This window comes from Myotis nattereri (genome assembly GCF_964212035.1).
Source record: "Myotis nattereri genome assembly, chromosome: 19".
Lineage (NCBI taxonomy): Eukaryota > Metazoa > Chordata > Mammalia > Chiroptera > Vespertilionidae > Myotis > Myotis nattereri.
This window is the reverse complement of record NC_138095.1, coordinates 1,091,705-1,112,868: the sequence shown is the minus strand read 5'-3', so window position 1 is coordinate 1,112,868 and position 21,164 is coordinate 1,091,705. Positions and strand designations below refer to the sequence as shown.

General features: G+C 55.2%; 1 protein-coding gene across 1 annotated transcript in view; it reads right to left on the bottom strand.

Annotated features, from left to right (window-relative positions):
• GRIK4 (glutamate ionotropic receptor kainate type subunit 4) overlaps window positions 1-21,164 on the bottom strand; it is a 234,074-nt gene that overhangs the window by 96,029 nt on the left and 116,881 nt on the right. Inside the window, exons 4-5 of the mRNA XM_081113547.1 lie at window positions 12,554-12,651; window positions 8,670-8,835 (exon numbers count right to left, since the gene is read on the bottom strand). Of these exons, the coding sequence (XP_080969673.1) occupies window positions 8,670-8,835; window positions 12,554-12,651 (264 nt within the window). The remainder of the gene's footprint in view (window positions 1-8,669; window positions 8,836-12,553; window positions 12,652-21,164) is intronic.

Here is a 21,164-nt window from a genome sequence, read left to right as displayed (position 1 = left end):
CTTCCTTGTTGCTGATGGAAAAGCACAACCTCACCTGCACAAAGGCCTGGAGCCCGCCTTTCCAAGGAGGCCACAGAGGACCTGGCTCTCGGCATCTCCTTGACTCAGGAAAGCCCTGCGGTGCGGCCGGAGGGAGCACGCAGCTGCAGGGGGAGGGCTGCGTCGCGGGGGCCTGGCTGTAGCAGGGAGAATCTTCGGAGCGTGGCTGGGAGAGAGGCCAAGTGCCCTGGGATCATTCAGTCTTGGCAATGAAACTCAACGGGACGAGACACGAAAGCCTGCGGTGACAGCAGGGTGACACTCCTCCCACAGGCCACATACACCGAGGTCTGAGCTGGGGTCTGAGCTCCTGGGGAAAAGAGCCTCCCAGAGGCCACATACACCGAGGACCCTGCTCCAGGCACCACCCAGCATGCCCTCCACTGACTGCGCTTTAAACAAAGAAGCAGCATCAACCCCATCTCATCCAGCTGAGGCTCAGGGGAGGGCAGGCAGGGGAGGGCAGGCAGGGGAGGGCAGGCAGGGGAGGGCAGGCAGGGAGGGCAGTGAGCCTGGGAGGGCCGCATCCCATCCAGGGTCTCCCAGCGCTCACTCTTTTCTCCAGCCTGGACCCCAGCTGAGCAGCAAAGAGAGCACAAGGCCTGGGGGTGAACCCCAGCTCTCCTGCAGCTGCAGGCAGTGTGGGCACTCCCTCTGCCCTCTGGCCTCAGGGTGCTCATCTGGAAACAGGGTTAGTGAGAGAAAGCAGAACAGTGTCTGTCACCTGGAAGGTGCTTCGCAAATCCAGTTTCCACTCCTCTCCCTCCCACCTTCATAGCTCAGCCACCCTTCACACCGTCTTCCACCTCTTACAAAACTTATCGTCCCGCCCACAAAACACAGCCCTTAGTTATGCCAACTGATGACCAATGACGCCAATTCAACATCAACAGGAATCACCAATTTGGGGTGTGGGGAAGACGGAAACCTTATTTAGTGCAAATAGCTCAGCAGTAACAGAGTGCTATCGCAGGGCCGGGAGGCCACCCTGTGAGGCTTCCAGGGCCTAGGCCTTTCTCAGCAGGCAGCTCTGCCCGCTCCATCCGCTCCACGCCAGGCCACACCAGTCTGCCCGCTCCACGCCAGTCCATACCAGTCTGCCCGCTCCATCCGCTCCACGCCAGGCCACACCAGTCTGCCCGCTCCATGCCAGTCCACACCAGTCTGCCCGCTCCATGCCAGTCCACACCAGTCTGCCCGCTCCGCCCGCTCCATGCCAGTCCACACCAGTCTGCCCGCTCCACGCCAGTCCACACCAGTCTGCCCGCTCCGCCCGCTCCATGCCAGGCCACGCCAGTCTGCCTGGCTTTGCTCTGTGCTGCTAGTGCACTCTGCTTGGCTCCAGGGAGACATCTCTGAGATGTCTTCAGTGCTTCAGTTGCAGCCTGAGAAAGGCAGCCTCCAGCTGCTATGGAAAGTGCACTCCAAGCCAGAGGAGCACTGGCTACTAGTATATGGACAGAAGTCCCAGCTTCTGGTCCCTGATTGGTCCATCCTCATGCAAATGAGAACACCAGATCCTCACATTTGACTGGTCCAAAGGCACTGTTCTAATTGATCAGAATAGAGATGCTCTGATTGGTCGGACCTGGGCAGCTCCAACTGAATGGGGAAAGCCTCAGCCATATTGGTCGAACTAGGATTCCAGGAACTGCTTCATGAGGGGGAATCAGCTGGCAGCTCAGTGCAGAACCTTCTCCCAGGGAAGTGTGGTTTGCGTGAGAGGCCCCTGTGCAGAAATGGCTGCTAGGCTCTGCTCTCTTAAATTGATCCCTTCTTAGTAGGTATCTTTTTTATTCCTTTCAGGATTCAGTTAAACTATTTTATAGCATCTACTTAGGTATATCTTTCCATATAAAACTCTAATATGAAAATCAACTGAACGGCATAATGACTGGCAGAACGACTGGTCACTATGATGTGCACTGACCACCAGGGGCCAGATGCTCAATGCAGGAGCTTTACCCATCCCACAGGCCCCAACCAGTGGTGGTGGCAGGGGGTGGGGCCAGTGAGTGGGTGACACCAGGCCAGCCAAGGCTGGTGTGAGCAGGCGCCCTGATCACCTCCCCCCCCCCCCCCCGTCACCCCGCAGATCAGCCCTGATTGCTGGCCAAGCTTAGGGACCCTGCCCGAGCATGAATTTCATGCACCCGGCCTTAGTCTATACTAATAAAAGGGTAATATGCTAATTAGACCAGACATCTTCTGGACAAAGCCACGGTGGCGGGGGCTGAGGCAGAGGCAGTTAGGGGCAATCAGGTCAGCAGGGGAGAGCAGTTAGGGATGACCGGGCTGGCAGGGGAGAGCAGTTAGGGGCAACTGGGCCTGCAGGGGAGAGCAGTTAGGGGGATCAGGCAGGCAGGCAAAGAGGTTAGGGGCGATCAGGCAGGCTGGCAGGTGAGCGGTTAGGAGTCAGTGGTCCCGGATTGCGAGAGGGATGTCAGACTGCCAGTTTAGGCCCAATCCCTGCCTAAACTGGCATTCAGACATACCCCAAGGGGTCCCGGATTGGAGAGGGTATAGGCCGGGCTGAGGGACCCACCCCCTCCTGTGCATGAATTTTGTGCACCGGGCCCCTGGTATGTTACATATGACAATATGCACACACATACACTATCTCACCATGTGAAGGAGTCCCACTCACACTTCTCTGCACACCCCTCATGCGAGGCAGGGCTTGGGGCACTTAGTGACTGACAGAACTAGAGACTGTGGGCCACAGACAGCGCCCCACATCCTAACAGCCCAGGGAGCTGCAGTGCCTGGTGGGGCAGCAGAGGGAATGAGGAAGACACTCTGGTCCCCAGCAGCCGTGGGAACCCCTCCAGGAACAAGGACAGGCCTCGCTCAGCCTGAGGAAGAGCCTCTGTTCCAGATGCCAGTGCGAGCGGCAGTGGCAGGAGGGGTGAGCCCAGGCGCTGCAGGCAGTCGGGAAGGGCTGAGCCTCTGAGGGGGCTGCCCAGGGATTAAACCCAAACCCGTGGCTGGAAGTTGGGCTAGAAGAATGTTGATGTCCTTCCAGCGCACAGATTCTCTAATTCTATGAATCAGAAGCGGGTGTTTTAAAAATTCCAGGCAGTGGAAGAAACTTGCAGACGAGAAAGTGTGGTTCAGTCACTTTAAACATATTAGGAGTGTTTCAGTGCATTTGATATGCTTCAATTGTCGTCCTCTCCATTTCTCCCTGTTTAATGGAACTAAGGGGTTTACCAGAGCAGCTGTCAGAGCTGCTCTCTCCCTGGCTTGCCTTCCACTCCCACCCACCCCTTGGCTCCAGAAGAGCCCTGGCCCAGCAGGGGTCCTTCCAAGTCCAGCTCAGGATGAGAGGATCCCACAGCCCTGTGCGGGATGTGGGTGGCCTGATGTTCTGGGAAGGAGAAAGGCTGGCTTTGGGATGTGGAAGGCAGGGGGCCAGTGGGGGTGGAGGGTGATGGAGAGGCTGTGAAAGACATGGCCAGGGTTGGACAGGGCCAGAGGGCAATGACGCAAATGCCCACATGAAGGCAGAGGACCCTTGTATCAAAAAACAAGATAAACACCCGTTTCCATGGGCATCACTTCCTCTCCACCAGCTGAAGCCTTGGGTGCAGGCTTTGCTTTTACAAATGTCAATGTTCCCAGAAGGCAGCTGGCATAATCCCGACCTCAGAGGACGGTGAGGGAGGGTTAGTGAGCACACGGAGCTCACCACTGTGCACGGTGCCTTAAATCTAGAAGTCTCCACCCCCCTCCTGCTTGCCAGGCACACGTGCCCAGGCGTGTGGCTTCAGACTGTTCCACGGAGCAGATGAGGGAGCAGGAAAAGGCTCTGATGTGTTGCTGGTGGGGAAGGGGCACCTAATTAGTTCAAATGCTTGAACAACATATTTCACTCGCTTCTTGGTTTTGTCCCATCCCACACCTAGCTCGGCCCAAGAATGGGCAGGGAGGGCCAGAACACGGGCCAGAGGGAAAAGAGCGGGGTGGGGAAGAGACTGTGGCTTCTCGCTCCCAGCAGGACAGTCTGTGCCTGGCATGGCCGTGGAGACTGTCCTCTTGTCTGATGGAAAGATGGGGGTGGGAAGAACGTGGCCTCTGCGCTGCCATCAGTCTCCCAAATTCAGTGTGATTCCAGCGTGGGCCTCAGCTGCCAGGGCCCAGCTGACTGAGCAAGAGGGACTGTGGCTAGACACAAGAAAGAACTTCCTGTCAGCTTGGTGAGACACTGTACCCAGCACTGAGGAAAACTGCAGAAGCACCTTTGGCTGGAGATGTTTATAGCCTGTGCTTTGTCCCTCGACACTCCTGCTGTGAGCAGGGGGTGCACCGGTTCTGTCCTGCCTGAGGGGGCTTGTGGCAGAAATTTCCAGGGGAGTCTTGACTCTGTTACCCCATTCAATGGTGCTAGGATCCCACACAAGGGGATCCACCTGGGGAACACAAGGTTTCCCAGCCATATTCTATCGAAGACTGGCATCCTATGGGCTTCCAGCTCAGCACCCTTTGGGCTCATGGCCAAAGCTGTTTGGAAGACGAGGAGGTAAGATAGTTGTTTGGTATAGGACAGGTCAGTGTCCATGCTAATGTGCCGCGCATCTCTACAAGGGGAAATAGAACAGAGTGGTACCCGACATTTCTGGGTTTGCGTGGAGGGCCACAAAACTCGTTATTCACAAAGCATGCACCATCTAAGTAGCGCTGCCCGATGGAATGTCTGGTGGAAAAGTCCTAGATCTGCGCTGTCCACATGTGGCCACTGAGAACTGGAAATGTGGCTGGTGAGAGGGAGGAACTGAGTTTTACATTTCATTTAGCTTTAAAACGAGGAATGCCAGTACTTCCAAGCCCTGGGTTGTAATAAATAAGCGATAAGTGATGTAAAAAGCACACATGGGCTCTGGTCCGAGATGGCGGAATGGAAACACCCTGCACTCCCCTCTCCAGCAACGCACAGAATGACACGTACAGACAGAGCAGCTCCCCCTGGAGAAGAACGGGGGCTGACCGAACAGCTTCTGAGAGAGAGGGAGAGAGGGAGAGAGGAGAGAGGGAGGGAGGGAGAGAGAGAGGTTGACCTGCAGCAGCTCTGGCTCCAGCTTCCAGCCTCATAACTCGCCCATAGACTCTCCTCAAGTCACATTCAATGACACGTACAGACAGAGCAGCTCCCCCTGGAGAAGAACGGGGGCTGACCGAACAGCTTCTGAGAGAGAGGGAGAGAGGGAGAGAGGAAAGAGGGAGGGAGGGAGAGAGAGAGGTTGACCTGCAGCAGCTCTGGCTCCAGCTTCCAGCCTCATAACTCGCCCATAGACTCTCCTCAAATCACATTCAAGTTCACGTTAGCTGCAGCTCCAGCCCAGGTGTGGCTTGTCCTCAGAACTTCCTGCAACCACACCTCCCTCAGCTACAGCCCAGCTTACATCCAGGATCCCTTCAGCTGGCTCCACCTGCAGCTTCCATTCAGCCCAGGAACTCTGGGAGGCCTGAGCCCACTCCAGCTACAAATCCAGCCACCCTGTCAAGGGTCCAGTTCAGCTTGCCCCTGGGACTTTCCTTGGCCCTTTCCATTCCAGCTATAGTTCCAGGTCTTCGTAAGGCCTGTCCCCCAGGGACTCCCTGTGGCCCATGCAGGCTCCAGCTCCCGCTGGGCTGCCAAGGACACTGACACGCAGTCTACACAGGAGCCCTCCTACACAAGGTCACTCCTGCAGGACCAGGAGAGGTTGCTGTTTCACCTAATTCATAGCAATAAACACATAGAGACAGCCAAAATGAAGAGACAGAGAAATACGTCCCAAACTAAAGACCAGTACAAAGCCCCAGAAAAAGAACGAAATGAAACAGAGACAAGCAATCTATCAGATAAAAGTGTTCAAAACACTGGTTATTAGGATGCTCAATGATCTCAACAAAGAAATAGGAAACATAAAAAAGGAGGCAGAAAACATAAAAAACAACCAATCTGAAATAAAGAATGTAATAACTGAAATGAAGAATACATTGGATGGAATCAATAGCAGGTTAGAGGAAGCAGAGGATCTAATCAGTGATTGGGGCAACGAAGGAGCAGAACACATCCAATTGGAACAGCAAAAAGAAAAATAAATTTTTTTAAAAAAACTGCAGTTTAAGGGACCTCTGGGACAACATTAAGTATACCAACATTTGAATCATAGTGGTCCCAGAAGAAGAGAGAGAGACAGAAAACCTTTCCCAAAAGTTAATGGCTGAAAACTTCCCCAAGATGGTGAAGCAAAAGACACACAAGTCCAGGAAGCACAGAGAGTCCCAAACAAGATGAACCCAAAGAGGGCCATGCCAAAACACATAATTAAAATGCCAGAAGTTAAATCAACAAGGATTTTTTTTACTTCAAAGTTAAAAATAAGCACAGACAAACTTAACAATATACTAAATAGATAACTATATTAAAGAAAAGTAAAAAAGAAAGAACCCAAGTAACTTTTAGCTAGAGTACTTTTACTCCCCTCATTCTGAAGATAAAAGGGCCAAAATAATTGCAAAAAAAACTTACATGACTCCATAGATTAGAAGGTTTATTACTAGCAGTGGTATGGGTGTAGTAATTCTGAAGCAAGCCTATGGGCTGTAGAATTAAACAAAGGAGTAAATGCATTGATTTTGCTCGGAGCCAGGCCTCTCATGATGAGGCAAAGGAACTACAAATATAAAGTGGTGAAAGGCAAGAATGAGAGGAAAGGGATATTTTCCTGTTTATCCACTGAAAGGACGTAAGAGATGACACCTTGGTGGCAATGAGCACACCTAGCTTTCAGACCTAGGGTTCTATTATTCCTTAAAAAACATAGAAAACAAACAAAACAAGACAATAAAACAGGGGTCCTTAGCCAATGGCTGAGTCCTGGGCTGGGCTGGGGCGTGGACCTGGACCACCGTGTGCCAGAGGTAAGAAGGTACTCAAAGGTGGCAGGCACAGAAGCCAGCTTGCAGGAGCTCCCACTGCCACATCTGGGACAATCCGAGCATCAAAATAAGTCATAACAGTAACGGATTATAGCCATTGAATACAATCGGAATCCGTGGATCCATACTGACAGAAGTAAATAAGTAAGGAGAAGACAAGAGCCTCACTGCAAACTGCTCACCAACAAATGCAGGAAGAATGCTGTCGCTGAGCCCACTATCTGGCAATCATGTAGAGATGTGATGCAGGCACAGGCCTCCACGTGCTCTAGGGAGCAGGATATTCACGTGCCTTCCAATCACCTCCCACAGGTAGTTATTGCAAAGCAGGAAGTAGTAACATTCTACAAAATAACCGGCCGCTGCTCTTCAAAACGCTGACGTTGAGAGACGAAGACAGACCCAGTTGAAGGAGGGCTGGAGAGACATGACAGCTGAAATGCAGCCAGTGGTCTGGGCGGACCCTGAACTGAAGCCCACGGACTGCAGGCAACATGGGTGGGATCGGAGTAGGGTGTGGATGTGGGGGAGGGGGCTCACACAGTGGGACTGGCTGCTCTTGCTTCTCTTGCAGTACAGAGAAAGTCATGTCTGCTGAGTGGTGAGAGAATGCGCATGTGGAGGCCACCATTGCCAGGAGGGTGAGGACGGTGGCTCCTGACAGGGAGGGCGATGTCTGCAGATGCCTTCAGGATTCCAGGGAGGAGGGAGGACGTCAGTGTGCCGAGCAGTTCTGAGCAGCTACTGAGAGGAGCCCTGGTGGGCATGGCAGAGCCCTGCCTGTGCAGCCACCGAGGCCCACAGGGTAGGAATGTGCCGGCGAGCTGCCCAGACAGATGCCTGGGGCGTGGGTGCTGGGCCCTGCTGACAGCCCGCGGTCAGCACTGGCCCACGCCACGGCATGTGGGCGTGGCTGCCACTAGGTGCACAGATGCCAGGGTTTTCTGGGAAGGGCTGCTCAAATGAGCTACATCTCATAGACACCAAGTTTATGTCATAATTGTCTGAGAGTCAGAGAAATGCATTTCCAAAACAAGAATTTGCAGAAAACAAGTGTTTTATCAGAAAGTGACCTTGGACCTTGTTCTATCAGCAAAGCCTGCTCTCCAGGCAAGAAGCTCTTCAGCCCATCAAGTACAAAGGCATCCGCCTTTATGTCCCTGCCTCTTCTCAGCAGCGAGGCTGAAGAGGTGGGAATTGGGTTTGCAGACGCACTAAGGCTTGGAGGTTGGCCATGCTCCTTGTAACCCAGTCCCCTCTGTTCTGCCCGAACCTGGGGTGCAGGTTCAAGGTGGTGAATCTCTGGAGCTGGAACTTGATAAACTCCTCTGGGGCCACTTTGAAATGAGGGACCTGAGAGGAGGAGCAAAAATGAGCAGACTGCTCCTGCTCTCACACGCACACACACGTGTGCGCACACAGGGACACACAGCCACGCAGAAGCTCTCTGTGTCGGGCTGGCCCCGAGTCTGAGGGGCCCTGGGGTGTCTCTGGTGGTCGGCTGCTTTATCATTTTACGCTTCTGGGGAAAGCCAGCCAAGAAGGCGTGCTCACAGGTAAGCACAGGAATGCCAAGCCCTCTGATTATCAGCCCTGGGACCTAAGGGAGCGCCCCCTTCCTGTGTGTCCCCAGCCAGGGCAGCAACCAGGATGAAATCAGCCAGCCAGACTGGGGCTGCCAGGAGCCGGCGGCCGGGGCTTACATTCTGCTTTGGCACAGACGAGGCAGGCCGTGGTGCAGTTGAAGAAGTTCAGGACCCCAGCCACAGCCACGCTGATGTCGGTGTTGCTGGGGTGCAGGTTCAAGGTGGTGAATCTCTGGAGCTGGAACTTGATAAACTCCTCTGGGGCCACTTTGAAATGAGGGACCTGAGAGGAGGAGCAAAAATGAGCAGCAGGTGGGGGAGGGGTCCAGAAAGAGGGAGAAAGCAGCTAGAGGCTATGGAGGAGGATTTTTATGTCTGGCCTTTGCCTCCCACCAGCGGGAAACAGAGCCGGCAGCCTCAGGGCACCCACAGATGGCATCCTAGACAGCCCTGCAGGCAGGCGGGCCAGGGGAGGCCCTCCAGGACTATGTGGGTGCCCTGTACACCTTGGGACTGATTCTGGAAGAAACGGCCCACTGCTGAGCAGCTCGACAAGTGGCTCTCAGAGGCATAATCCTCATAATCCTTGAGTTGTCCTGAATAAATCAGAGCAGAGATGGCAGGGAAAGAAAAACACTGCTCTGGGGACCAAGAGACGAAGCCACCGGCCCAGCTGGAGCGCCAGCCCGCTCCCACACCTTGGAACGTGCATGTGGAGAGAGGCGTTGCCGGCTAGGAAGCCACGTGGAGAGCCTGCGAGTGGAGCCAGGTGCATAAATGCCTGCTGTGGCTACAAGGGGCAGTCAGCTCCCTTCTGCCTCTGTTCCTGACATTCCCAAGAGACACTGCCCCTGACCCAGCCTCTCTTCTCCTGGGAAGCGATAGCACAGCCTGGGATGGCTGCTTTGTTGGTAGCTCAGGCTACTGGGTAGGTCATTGGACAGTTCAAATATAATAAGCTGCCCTCTACCTTGATTTTATTCTGTCTCCCTCACCCCTGGTACCAGCCAGGAGAGCTGCAGGCTGCTCTGGACCCCTGCGGGAGGTGGGGCTGGAACTTCAACACTCCTCCCTGAGGACCAGTGGCCTCCGGGACCCAAATCACAGCAAGCATGGCTCTAGAGTGGTGTTAAAGCAAGCAGGACTGAGGGTAGACAGCAGGAAGGACTTCCTGGTGGTGCGTTCACTGGCTAGCCCAGTCTGCCATGTGCTGAGATGGTCTTTGTAGGAGTCGGTGACCCTATCATTTTAAGCTTCTGAGGAAAGTCGGCCGGAGGCCAGATCTCCGTGAAACCAGATGAGGGGAGAGGAAGGACTAGCAGAGATGGGGAGAGAAATGTCTGAATTCAATGAGGATTAACCCTTGAACTGACAGGGCAGCCACTATTTCCAGCAGAGACTGAAAGTGCAGACCTGGGAGAGTTCTGCGAGTCAGGAGCCAGGACTCAGAAGAGTGAAGCTGTGTCCTAAAGAACGCTGTGTCCCAGCTTGTATTTTGCATCCCATATGATTTGTGTAAAATGAATGAACCCTGGAAGGATAAAGGTCACAGAGGAGCGAGATGGAAGCACAGGCCGGGCAGGCATGGGGGCGGGGCCTGGATGACACATTTGGGCGTTTCTAGCCGAGGCCGCCATCCATGGACATCCAGCCGCCAAGGTGTGTGAGCAGCACACTCACCTCCGGGAGATGATACCCTTAGGAATGCCCTCAAGTCCATGGGCTCAGGAAAGTGAAGGACAAATGGGTTTTAAAGTCTAAAGATTTGGTTGCATCCAGGTGGTGCGGCTTGGGGCAAACTGCTTCACCCGCCCAGCTCATTCCAATGGAGGTGACAAGAGGTGCCTCTTGGAGCTTCGGGAGCGTGAAATGAGATGCTGTGAGCGAGGGGTGGAGCGCTCACTGCCTCACACAGCAAGCACCCCCTGTGCCCCTTCTCCTCCTGTACCCTTTTTCCCAAAGTGCAGCGGCTCCGGCCCAGCTCCTGGAGCTGTGTGTGCAGGAGGCGAGGCTGAGGGGTCTGGGAGGGGCAGCGGTGGAAGGGCGCTGGGGAAGCCACCAGCTACTCTAATGAGCCAGGAAGAGTGGGCCTGGCCACGCCTGCTGACATTCCATCTGTGGAGGTGGGAGCAGGGGAGGTGAGCAGGAGGGGAAGGGCAGCCAGGCAGAGAGCAGCGGTCAGGGCCAGGGGGTGCTAGCAGCACTCAAAGAAATGAGCTCCTTGGTGAGAACTCCACTTTTTTTCCCTGGAGCTGAGGGGGATCAGGGTAAGGCAGTTCAACCTCATAAACATTAAAAGCCATGCGTGATCTGAATGGAGAGCAAAGGCTGCTCTGGAAGAAAAAGGCCAGGCAAAGGAGGGTGCTGTCCTGCCAGCCCGGGCAGCACAGGCAGCTGGGGAGCAGATGAGGAGTGTGTGCCACTTCTGAGCTACGATGCCCAGAGGGTCAGGGGTGTGTGAAGCTGAGATAAAAGAGCCAACGAGGCCTAGGAGGAAGCCATTCTGGAGTGGGCTCAGGGGAAGGTCTGTATGGGACCGTGAGGAAAACAGGATGGGAGGAAGGGGAGAGGAGGGAAGAAAAGAAAAGGCGAGAACAGAAGAGAGAAAGTGAGGAGCTGTCCTTGGGCAAGCTCATGTGGGAGGATCGCAACAGCTGGAGGCGAGCTGTCATTTGGAGCCCAGCAAGAAGATGGAAATTACACTCCAGGTCCAAGGTCCTGGGCCCGGGACTGAGCCGCTGGGGGCTGCAGTGGGGCAGAACCCCGGGGGAGACCTGGGCTGGCTGAGAGTCATCGTTCAGGACTCCTGAGGGGATGAGGCTGGGCAGGTCCCTGGACTGGGCAGGAGCAGGAAGGTGAGGGGCTCAGTCTACAGAGCAGCTCCAGGCCCCGGAAGAGCAGACCCGGGGGGGGGGGGGGCAACAAGGCCTGCAGGCCGTTCATGGCGTGATGATTCGGAGGGCAGGTCCTGGGAGGGAGATCACAGCCTTCTGGTCACCGGAGAAGCGGAGGCATCGAGGGAGCAGCGAGGGCCAGGGCAGAGGCTGCGAGCGCCCCACGGCCCCTGCACAGCACGCGGAGGAGTTTCTCCCTGCAGTGGGCCCTGTCCTATTTCTAAGAGCCAGAGCCGCCCCAGGCGGAGCCTCCAGTCCCTAGGACAGGAGGAAGATTGGTCCCCGCTTTCCAGTCCTCTTTCTGCCCCTCCCCAGCTCCTTCCGGCCCTGAAGGGCCTGGCTAGAGGCGCTTAGGGCAGAGAGAGGACTCCGGTCGCTTTGCCACTGTCTCCCAGGGATACGCTTGAAGGGAAAGAAGTGGTTGATTCTGGGAAGACCTGAGAATGATTCCAGCAACAGGCAGAATCGCTGAACGTCACAGCTTGTTTCTCTAGGGACGGAGGGAGAGAGCTGACATCAGGAGCTGGCTGTTGCTCGGCCTCGCCAGCATCCTCATCCCCCATGGAACTAGGACTACAGGAAACGGCTCAGCACTCTGAAGGGGAGAGACTCCAGGCAGAGGCGGCACTGCCCACTGCCGATGGACGAGTGAACACTGGACTTGGTGAAGGAGGTAGAAAGCAAAATAGAATCCTTTCTAGAGAACTTATAAAACAAGTTTTCAAACTATTTTACCATCAAATGTAGCAACGCCACTTCCCCAGAGTCCCAATGTCTAAATACATAACAGGTTCTGTCACGTGGAGTCAGACTTCTGCCTTCTGGTCCCCACCCCCACCCACCCCAGCCCCAATCCCCCCTCTACCCCTTCCCCCAGCCCCACCATAGACCCAAAGGCGTCTTTGAAATCCTGTGTGAAACCTGCTCCAGTCCCCTCCATCCAAACAGCCTGGAACAGGCTCCCGTCCTGCGAAGGACACTCCTGATCTGCGTTTACATTCTTGTTATTAGTGGCACAAACGGCACCCGCGGGCCTCTGGCCTCTGAGTCCACGGCATCTGGGCAGGGGCTGCAGCCTGCAGTCGCCCCAGTCTGCCCAGCACTCACCTCCTTCTCCCCACAGATGTTGCTGATGATGGAGCTGGAGGCCGGGCTGGAGGACGGTCCCAGGACGGCGACCACGCCCTTGGGGAGGATCTGACACACTGAGGCGGCAGCAGGGGAAGAGCAGGGGCAGGAAGGAAACAAGGAAAAGAAACTCATCAGGGTGCGGCCAGTGCGCTGCTGGGCTTGACCTCCAAACTCCCCACTTCCCGCTGCCCCTCACCTTCCACCCCTGCTGCCTGCCCGCCTGCCCCCTGGACGGCTTGGCTCCAGGACGTTGATGCCGCTTATGGGTGGTATTAAGTGAGGAAGTGGCCCAGGCTGTGGCGACACATGGCCACACCAATCGGTGTGTTAAGTCCTCTGACTACCAGCAAAGGACAGGCTGATGGTGAGAACTGCACGCCCTCCCCCCCCCCCCCCCCCCGCCCTGACTGCACTTGGGTTGCTGTTCAGATGTCTCCCTCCTCTCATCAGACTCAAACCCTAAGGGCAGGTGCCAGCGCATGTTCACGAGTGAGCGCACAAATGGGTGGGACATGCAGTCAGAAAAGGAGGAGAGAATCTGAGACTTCACACGGTGGGAGCCTGAGAAAGGAAGGAGGGGAGAGGAGGGGAAACAGACAGAGAAAACGGGAGCTAATTCTCAGGGCGCACTATGATGCCAGAACCCAGCAGCCACCCTCCTCCATCGGCGGGCGCCGAGGCCCCGTCCCACATCCTTCCCCTAAATGCAAAGCTTGATCCTGGCACCTGTCCCTCCACCTCGCACCACAGTCAAGGGGAGCCACTGCCCACGTTGTGACCTGGGGTGGAGGGGCAGCAGGCGGCTCCTGTGGCATCAGCTGCAAAGCCACACCTGCAACCAGGTCTCTTCCTCTGAGGGCAGCATCCTAATCAGGGCCACACAGCCAGCGGAGGCCTGGGGGGCGCAGGTGGGGAGGGGGAGCCCCAGGGCTCACTCCCAGCACCGCATTCAGCAGATGACAGATCTGCAAGGTCCTCCCAGGGGGTCCTGCAACAGCACAGACCACCGACCTGGGGGCCCACGGCATGACCGGACCGCACCTTTGAAGAATGTGCTGCAGTTCAGCTGTTGCTCAGGCGACCTCAGCCTGCTAGATGGTCCACGTTCATCGGCCCTCAAAGCCCGACAGCAGCTGCAGCGGGTCCTCATTTCTGATCTTACCCGTGAGGAACAGCATCGTAGCGACGCTCAGTGACCCCCCTACGGTCACACACCTGAGAGAGGTCAGAGCCAGCACTGGAGTGCAAGTCTGATGAAGCCACCCGGGGCACATTCCGCTCTCTCAGTCACCCAATCACCACCTCACCCCCTCTACACGCCCTGTAGGTGTGGTCCCCATCCCACCTCGGCCTCCGGGTCTACTGCTCCAAGGTCACCACGACCTCTGGGTTCCCACACACCTTCCAATCTTCCTTCTCACCCACTGCTGCGAGTGCTCTTTCTCACTTTCATTGCTGGCTCCTCTCCCTTCCACCACCTGCTCAAGTCAGAGGTCGTCCAGGTCTCTCTGCCCTGGGCAATCTCACCCTGGCCTGAGGCGTCTGCTCATATCTCTGTGCAGGTAGTCCTTCACTCTGACTGACACCCTGGGTTACAAAGCCAAGTTCCAACCACCTGCTGGATGTCAGCGGAGGGATGTGCACACGGAGAGGCAGCATGCACGGTCATTAAGAGCACGAACTCTGAGGCCAGACTGTCTGGGTAAGTCTGGGCTCTGTCTCTGCCTGTGAGACCTACAGCGAGTTGCTGCCCCTCTCTGGGCCTGCTTCCTCATCTCGGGAACTGAAAGGCTAGCAGCACCTCCCCCCTGGGCTTGTTGTGGGAATAAATGAGTTAGTACATGCAACGTTCTTAGAGCGGTGCTGACATGCTACCCTGATCTTATTCTGCCCACTATATCACATTTGCTGTATAGTTGCCATATATCATCGGATTTGATTTTCATACTTTTAGGATGAATATTCATTGTTCTCCCCACTTTACAGATGGAGAAACTGAGGCTTACAAAGTTTCAGGAACTTGTTCAAGATCACACAGGTAATGCGGTAGAGCTGGGCTTGAACCTGGAGATCCATCTAGCACCAAAGCCCATGTGCTTAACCATTGCACTCCCTTCTCTTAGCTCCCCAAGCTCAGAACCACAGTCACCCTTGATGCTCAGCGGCTCTATTCACTGCTATACCAATCAGGGGCCAGGCTTTGGCCACTTGACCTTGCCCTGCCATTCCCTCCTCCCCACTCCCACGGCACTCTTGCAGGTCTGCCTCCTCACAGGCTTCTGTCTCCAGGATCCTTCACTTCCAGCCTGTCCTCCAAACTGAGGCATGTAGTGATCCCAAAGCATAGCCCTGTGCTCCTGCCACACACGCCCACAGCTGCACTAAAGCCACGGCGCCCATCCCAGCTCCGTGGGAAACTGGAAATAAACTGAATGTCTAGTCATAAGGGAATAGTTATCTAGAGTCTGGGTCACATACACAAAGGGAGTATTGTTTAGGCATTTAAAATGCTTATCAACAGTTTATAATAGTACTTAAATCTTTATATATTAAAATTAAGAGAAAAAGCAGGGAATAAAATTATACGTATCTATACTAATAAAAGGGTAATATGCTAATTAGACTGGGAGACCTTCCTGATGTCCTTCCGGACAAAGCCATGGTGGCGGGGCCAAGGCAGAGATGGTTAGGAGTGATCAGGACAGCAAGGGGGGAAGTTGGGGGCAATCAGGCCAGTGGGGGGGGGCAGTTGGGAGTGAGCAGACTGGCAGGGGGGGGCAGTTGGGTGTGAGCAGGCCAGCAGGGGGGTGCAGTTGGGGGTGGGCAGACTGGTGGAGGGGGCAGTTAGGAGTGATCAGGCTGGCAGGCAGAGTGGTTAGGGGCAATCAGGCAGGCAGGCAGGTGAGTGGTTAGGAGCCAGTGGTCCCGGATTGTGAGAGGGATGTCCGACTGCCAGTTTAACCAGCAGTCAGACATCCCCCGAGGGGTCTCAGATTGGAGAGGTTGCAGGGTGGGCTGAGGGACACCCTCCCCATGCACAAATTTCATGCACCAGGCCACTCGTGGATATATATGGATATATAAAGGCTATAGCTAAGCAAGTGCAGAAAATAGTTCTGCACTGGGAAATGACTGGACGATGTGACAAAAGTCTCCATTTGTTGAATGCTAATTATGGCCCATGGTAAGCACGTTTATGAATTGACTTATTTCTCAAAACCACCCGTGAGATAGGTACTATTACCATCACCTTCATGTCACTAATGAGAAAAGTGACAGACACGTGAGGGCAGAGCATATTCATGCACTCTCCCCTGCCCTCTGGGTAATGCCCCAGCCACCGTCTCGCCAGCCTTGCCTGGGCCGTAGTGACTAACTGGGATGTGGCAGCGGACACAATGATTTTTTCCCCCGTTTTCTCTACTCTCTATAATGAGCACGTGTTCCTTTTAGATCATGTCATTATAAAAAACAAGATGTAATTGTAAATGCTATCTTTGGATGAGCCAGTAAACTCGAAGGGACGTCATGTAGCCTCAGCCTCTCTCCATCGCGCCTCCTCCCTTCGCTCCTCGCACCCAGAACATGCCCCGTCCTGCCCACCTGAGCCTGTCAGTGTTTCTTTCTGACTAGACCAGGGGTTGCTAGCCTGGTGCCTGGGGTCTGGGTGAAGAACAGTGGCCTGTGAACCCTAACTGAAGTTCGGCACTCCTTTTAACATTGAATTTAGGCAAACGCAGTCTAGCAATAGCCCCGGTGTCTTGGTCGCCAACAGACATCACAGTGTTTTCACACCACGTTACAGTGCTGCAGACAGCTTGAGGTGTAATTTATATTCATAATTAATTCCAAATTACACTAGCAGTTAGACCTGCTACGAGGCTTGGCTACTCAATATACTAATAAAGCACATATATTAATATTGCACTGTTAAAATATTTTAATTGCATTACCACTTCCTTGATCATCCTATCTATTTTAATTTATTCATTTGAAAACTCTTTTCTGAGTAGGAGTCCAGACTATGGTGGGCAAGGCCTGTGCTTGTTCTTCTGCCTAGTGACTCCCACTACCCTCCCGCCACTCAGACCTGCCGGGTCAGAGGTCTCCCTCCCTCCGCTCATGGCGCAGTGCTCCTCTCCGGAGCCACCTGCTGGGGCAGCTCCCTGTTCTCTGAGTTCCTGGCAAGTTCCTGCCCCCTGATAGCTCATTCTCACAGAGAATTTCCTCCTAAAAACAAATTCTTATAGAAGGCCACAATCCCTTATTCCCAACCCCCAAACACTAAAGGCTCTGAAACTGATCAGAAAGAATGTATGCCCCCCCCTCCCCCATGTGCATACAGCACAATTTATAGTAGCTAAGATCTGGAAACAGCCCAAGTGCCCATTAACAGATGAGTGGATAAAGCTGTGGTACATTTATACCATGGAATACTGTGTAGCTGTGAAAAAGAAGGATCCTTACCCTGTGAGACAGCATGGAGGGGCCTGGAGAGTATCATGCTAAGTGAAATAAGTCAGTCAGAGAAAGACAAGTATCACAGGATCCCACTCATATGTGGAATCTAAGTAACAAAATAAACTGATGAACGGAATGGACCCAGAGACATGGAAGCATGGAACAGAGTTCGGAATCTCGGAGGGAAGGTGGAGGAGGGTGGGTGGGAGGTAATCAACCAAAGACCTTGTGCATATATGCATGGCCCATGGACACAGACACTTGGGTGGTGAGGGCCTGGGGTGGGGAGGGGGGATTGGTGAGGGTAGGCTGAAAGGGAATCAATGGGGGAAATAAGGGGACATATGTAATACTTTTAACAATAAAAAAAATTTTTTAAAGGCTCTGAAACTGGATGATTTTCATTAAACCCATTTAGTGGCAAAATCCGATCAACAAAGACAGATGTGAAGCCATTTATAATTTATACTAATAAAAGGGTAATATGCTAATTAGATCGGAAATCTTCTGGACATCCTTCATCACAAAGCCATGGTGACAGGGGCCTAGGCAGAGGCAGTTAGGGGTGATCAGGCCAGCAGGGAAGGGCAGTTAGGGGTGATCAGGCCAGCAGGGAAGGGCAGTTAGGGGTGATCAGGCCAGCAGGGAGGGGCAGTTAGGGGTGATCAGGCCACCAGTTAGGGGGCAATCAGGCTGGCAAACAGAAGCGGTTAAGGGCGATCAGGCAGGCAGACAAGCGAGCAGTTAGGAGCCAGTGGTCCTGGATTGCAAGAGGGATGTCTGACTACCGGTTTAGGCCCGATCCCACAAACTGGCAGTTAGACATCCTCCGAGGGGTCCCGGATTGGAGAGGGTACAGGCTGGGCTGAGGGACCACCCCCCCCCCCCCGCACAAATTTTGTGCACCGGGCCTCTAGTACATGGATAATTGAATGTAAGGATGCATTTGTTTGAGTATGAGATTCTGCCCCGAGCCCCCTGGAGATGTCATGTAATGTATGGTATAGGCACCACATGACCTTCCCATGTAGAAACTTCGGGATTCTAACAACATCCAGCCTCAGGCTCTGGTGGCCTGTGCCTGCCATTCTGTCTAACCCCACCTCCCTCACTGGAGTGGGGCAGGAGCCAGTGCTTACCAGGTGCTGCTCGCCTGAGGGACGTGACCGATGAGCCCCGTGAGCAGTGAGTGCCTCCCCGGCAGCCCTGTGGCCTGCTGGCCCGGGAATTTCCCTTCATTCCCTGTGGAGGAGGCCATGCTCAAGAGGAACAGGCCTTTTAGGGAGAACCCTGGGCCAGTCCGGTCCGCAGGCCCTGCCATCCCTCCCTGAGGACGCTGAGCCCAGGGGCAGGGAGGGAACCAGAAACGCGAGTGACCTTGGTGAGAGGAACTGGAAGCAACTGCAGGAGCGGCTGCTGGGATGGGAGACACAATGGGGGCTGCAGCAAGGGGCACTGCTTTGCTCCACCTGTTGCCGGCCTCGCTTCCAAGGCCCTCGGAAACTTGGCTGAACTGGAAGGACTCATGGACACTTAACTTTCTTCCAAGTCTTTCCAGGGAGGGCAGGGTCTGCGGTGATGCAGAGGCACAGGGAGGGGGAGCTAGGCACCCCAGATAGCGGCCCCCCAGCTGCTCCGAGCCCTGTGGTTAACCGGTCTGCCTCGGGCACTGGCCGTTCTGGGGGCAGAGGGACCAGGAGGACTCAGGCACTTCAGGGGCTGATGGGGGGAGGGGGGGGTACGTGAGTCCTCTCCTGTGCATGGTTGTGCTGCAAGCTGTGCACATGAGAATCCTGACTGTCACCAGCAAGGCACACAATGGCCTCAATCAACACCAAGAGCCATACCCTCCCAGTGCCCAGCCTGCAGGAGGGGACAAGGCTCTGGTTGGATGGGCTTTGTGGCCTCCGAGCCCAGCAGGGGGTATGGAAGTGGCACCGCAGGTCTCTGCTGTCCCACCCGAACGTCCTGTCACCAACAGCATGTCATCAAAGCCTTCAGCCTGGCCCCAGCCCACCCTGTGCGGCAGCACCCTGTACAGGGCAGAGGCGCTTCCAAGGAGACACCTGCACCCCAGACCCTGACAGTCGCCCGGGGAGGAGTCTTACACTGACTGTGCTGTTACTACCGGTGGTGGCATGACTGAGTGCACCTGGGACAAGGCTGCTCAGGTCTCTAAATGCGTCATCTCCTCTAATCCTCACCACAGCCTAGGGAATGGGACTCATCATTTCTGTTACAGATGCTGAGAGGTCGGGCCTGGGAGACGCAGTCACTGCTGGGGGAGCCAGGGTTAGGGTCTTGGAGCAGCTGACTCTGCAGCTAAGCTCTGACTGCTGGCCCCTACCCTCTCCCACCGGTCCCCGCCAGGCCCCCCAGGAAACGCCCTGCTTCAGCCCACCCCCTGTGCTGTTTTTCTTAGGCCTCGAGCCTTTGCACATGCTATCTTGCCTTCTGCATAAATGCTCCCCTCCCTTCTGGTCACCCACCCAACACTCCCGCTCTAGCCTGGAGGCCTTACCTGACACCAGCTACACCTCCAACCTCATCCGACCTCCCTCTGCCTTTGCAGCCACTCATGGCAAGCCCAAGCAGAGGTACTGGGTTATGTCCCTTCTCAGGTGTGAGGGTGAGCTGTCTCCTGGGAAGACCCCGAGTTTCCGCTTCCCCGTCTGGAAAATGAGGAGGCTGAACCAGATGATGTCTAAGCACACAATTCAGTGCCTTTCTGAGTCCATCTTATGCATCAAGACGCTGGTGTGATTTGAGAAGGGAGCAAGGCATGTTTGTTGAGTGACGCCTCCTATGCCCTCCTCCTCCTCCCCTGCCCCTCGTGCAGCTGATGCATTCAGAGAGCGATGGAGGGAGACCAGCCCTCACCAGAGGCAGCTCCCGTCACCTGAGGTCGTGGCCATGGAGCCAGCCAGAAGCCTGGGGGCTGGTAAGGAAGGAGCAGCCATGCAACCAAACATGACCTGCCTGTACCTCCCCAGGACAGGCCCCAACAGTCAGCATCCTCGGGTTTCCAGGGAGACAGTGTGGATGGCTGATGTCCGTCTCCCAGAGCCCAGCCAGGCAGCGTCCGGAGGAAAAGGGGTGGGAGCCTGGTCCAGTGGCTCCAGGAGACACAGATATCCGGGGCAGAGAACGGGCCTGTGCAGCTCCCTGCACAAGGAGGCTGAGGTGGAGACGAGATACGGAGAGGAGGGAGGACCAGGCTGAGGACCTAACAGTCTTGACTGTGTCAGATCTGTGGGCTGTGGAGGGGGAGGGGAAGCCTGAGGCAATGATGATGAGGGGCAGAGGGGGAGGAATCAGATGTGGATTCGAGGAAGCGTGATGAAGGACCCTCACTCTCAATAGACCCACTCAGTGAAAGTCTGTGTGGTTTTTCATGTGGACCAGACAGAAACGGGAGTGTTTTCCTGCCGTGTCTCCGCAGTGTCCAGGCTTGTTGTTAAGTCAGGCCCCTGTGAGCCTGCCCATCGCCAGCCTTGCTCTCAACCAGCAAGTGAGGTGAAGTCTGGACTCCAGCGTATTCCGTCTCTTTGCACGTCATAACCTTTGATTCTGAAATTGCCACTGCGCCTTGGCAGACACTCCCTCCCTGCCCAGGGGTCACCATGGTGGCTCCTGCAGGGCCTTTTGAAGTTCATCTACGGCTAAGAGAAGGCACAACGTACATTGTAGGGCTACTTTCCGGCACCAAGAGCGTCAGCACCAGGACCTCTCACCTCCTGAAGCAGAGTTCCTGTCACAGGGCGGCAGGCGTGAGGTTGGGGATGTTGTCAGGGCCTTGGAGCCACCAGACAGCCCTGGGCTACCAGCCTCGGGAGACTCGGCCCACAAGGTTGGGCAGGACCTGGCTTTGCGTGGCTCAAAGCTGTCAGATGTATCAAGCCCAGAACTGGGAAGAGGGGACTAGCTAATCACAAGGGGTGCCCAGGAGGCACACTGACACACAGGCCACCGAAAGGAGTCCTGGAAACACAGGCTGCTGCCCGGCAGGGAGGGCTGGCCTCTGAAGGAGAAGAGAGGAGGGGGGGGGTGGGGAAGGGGGGTGGGGGGGTGGGCGGGAGATGGGCACCCGGGCTGGGGCTGCTCAGAGGTGAGGGGGAGAGAACAA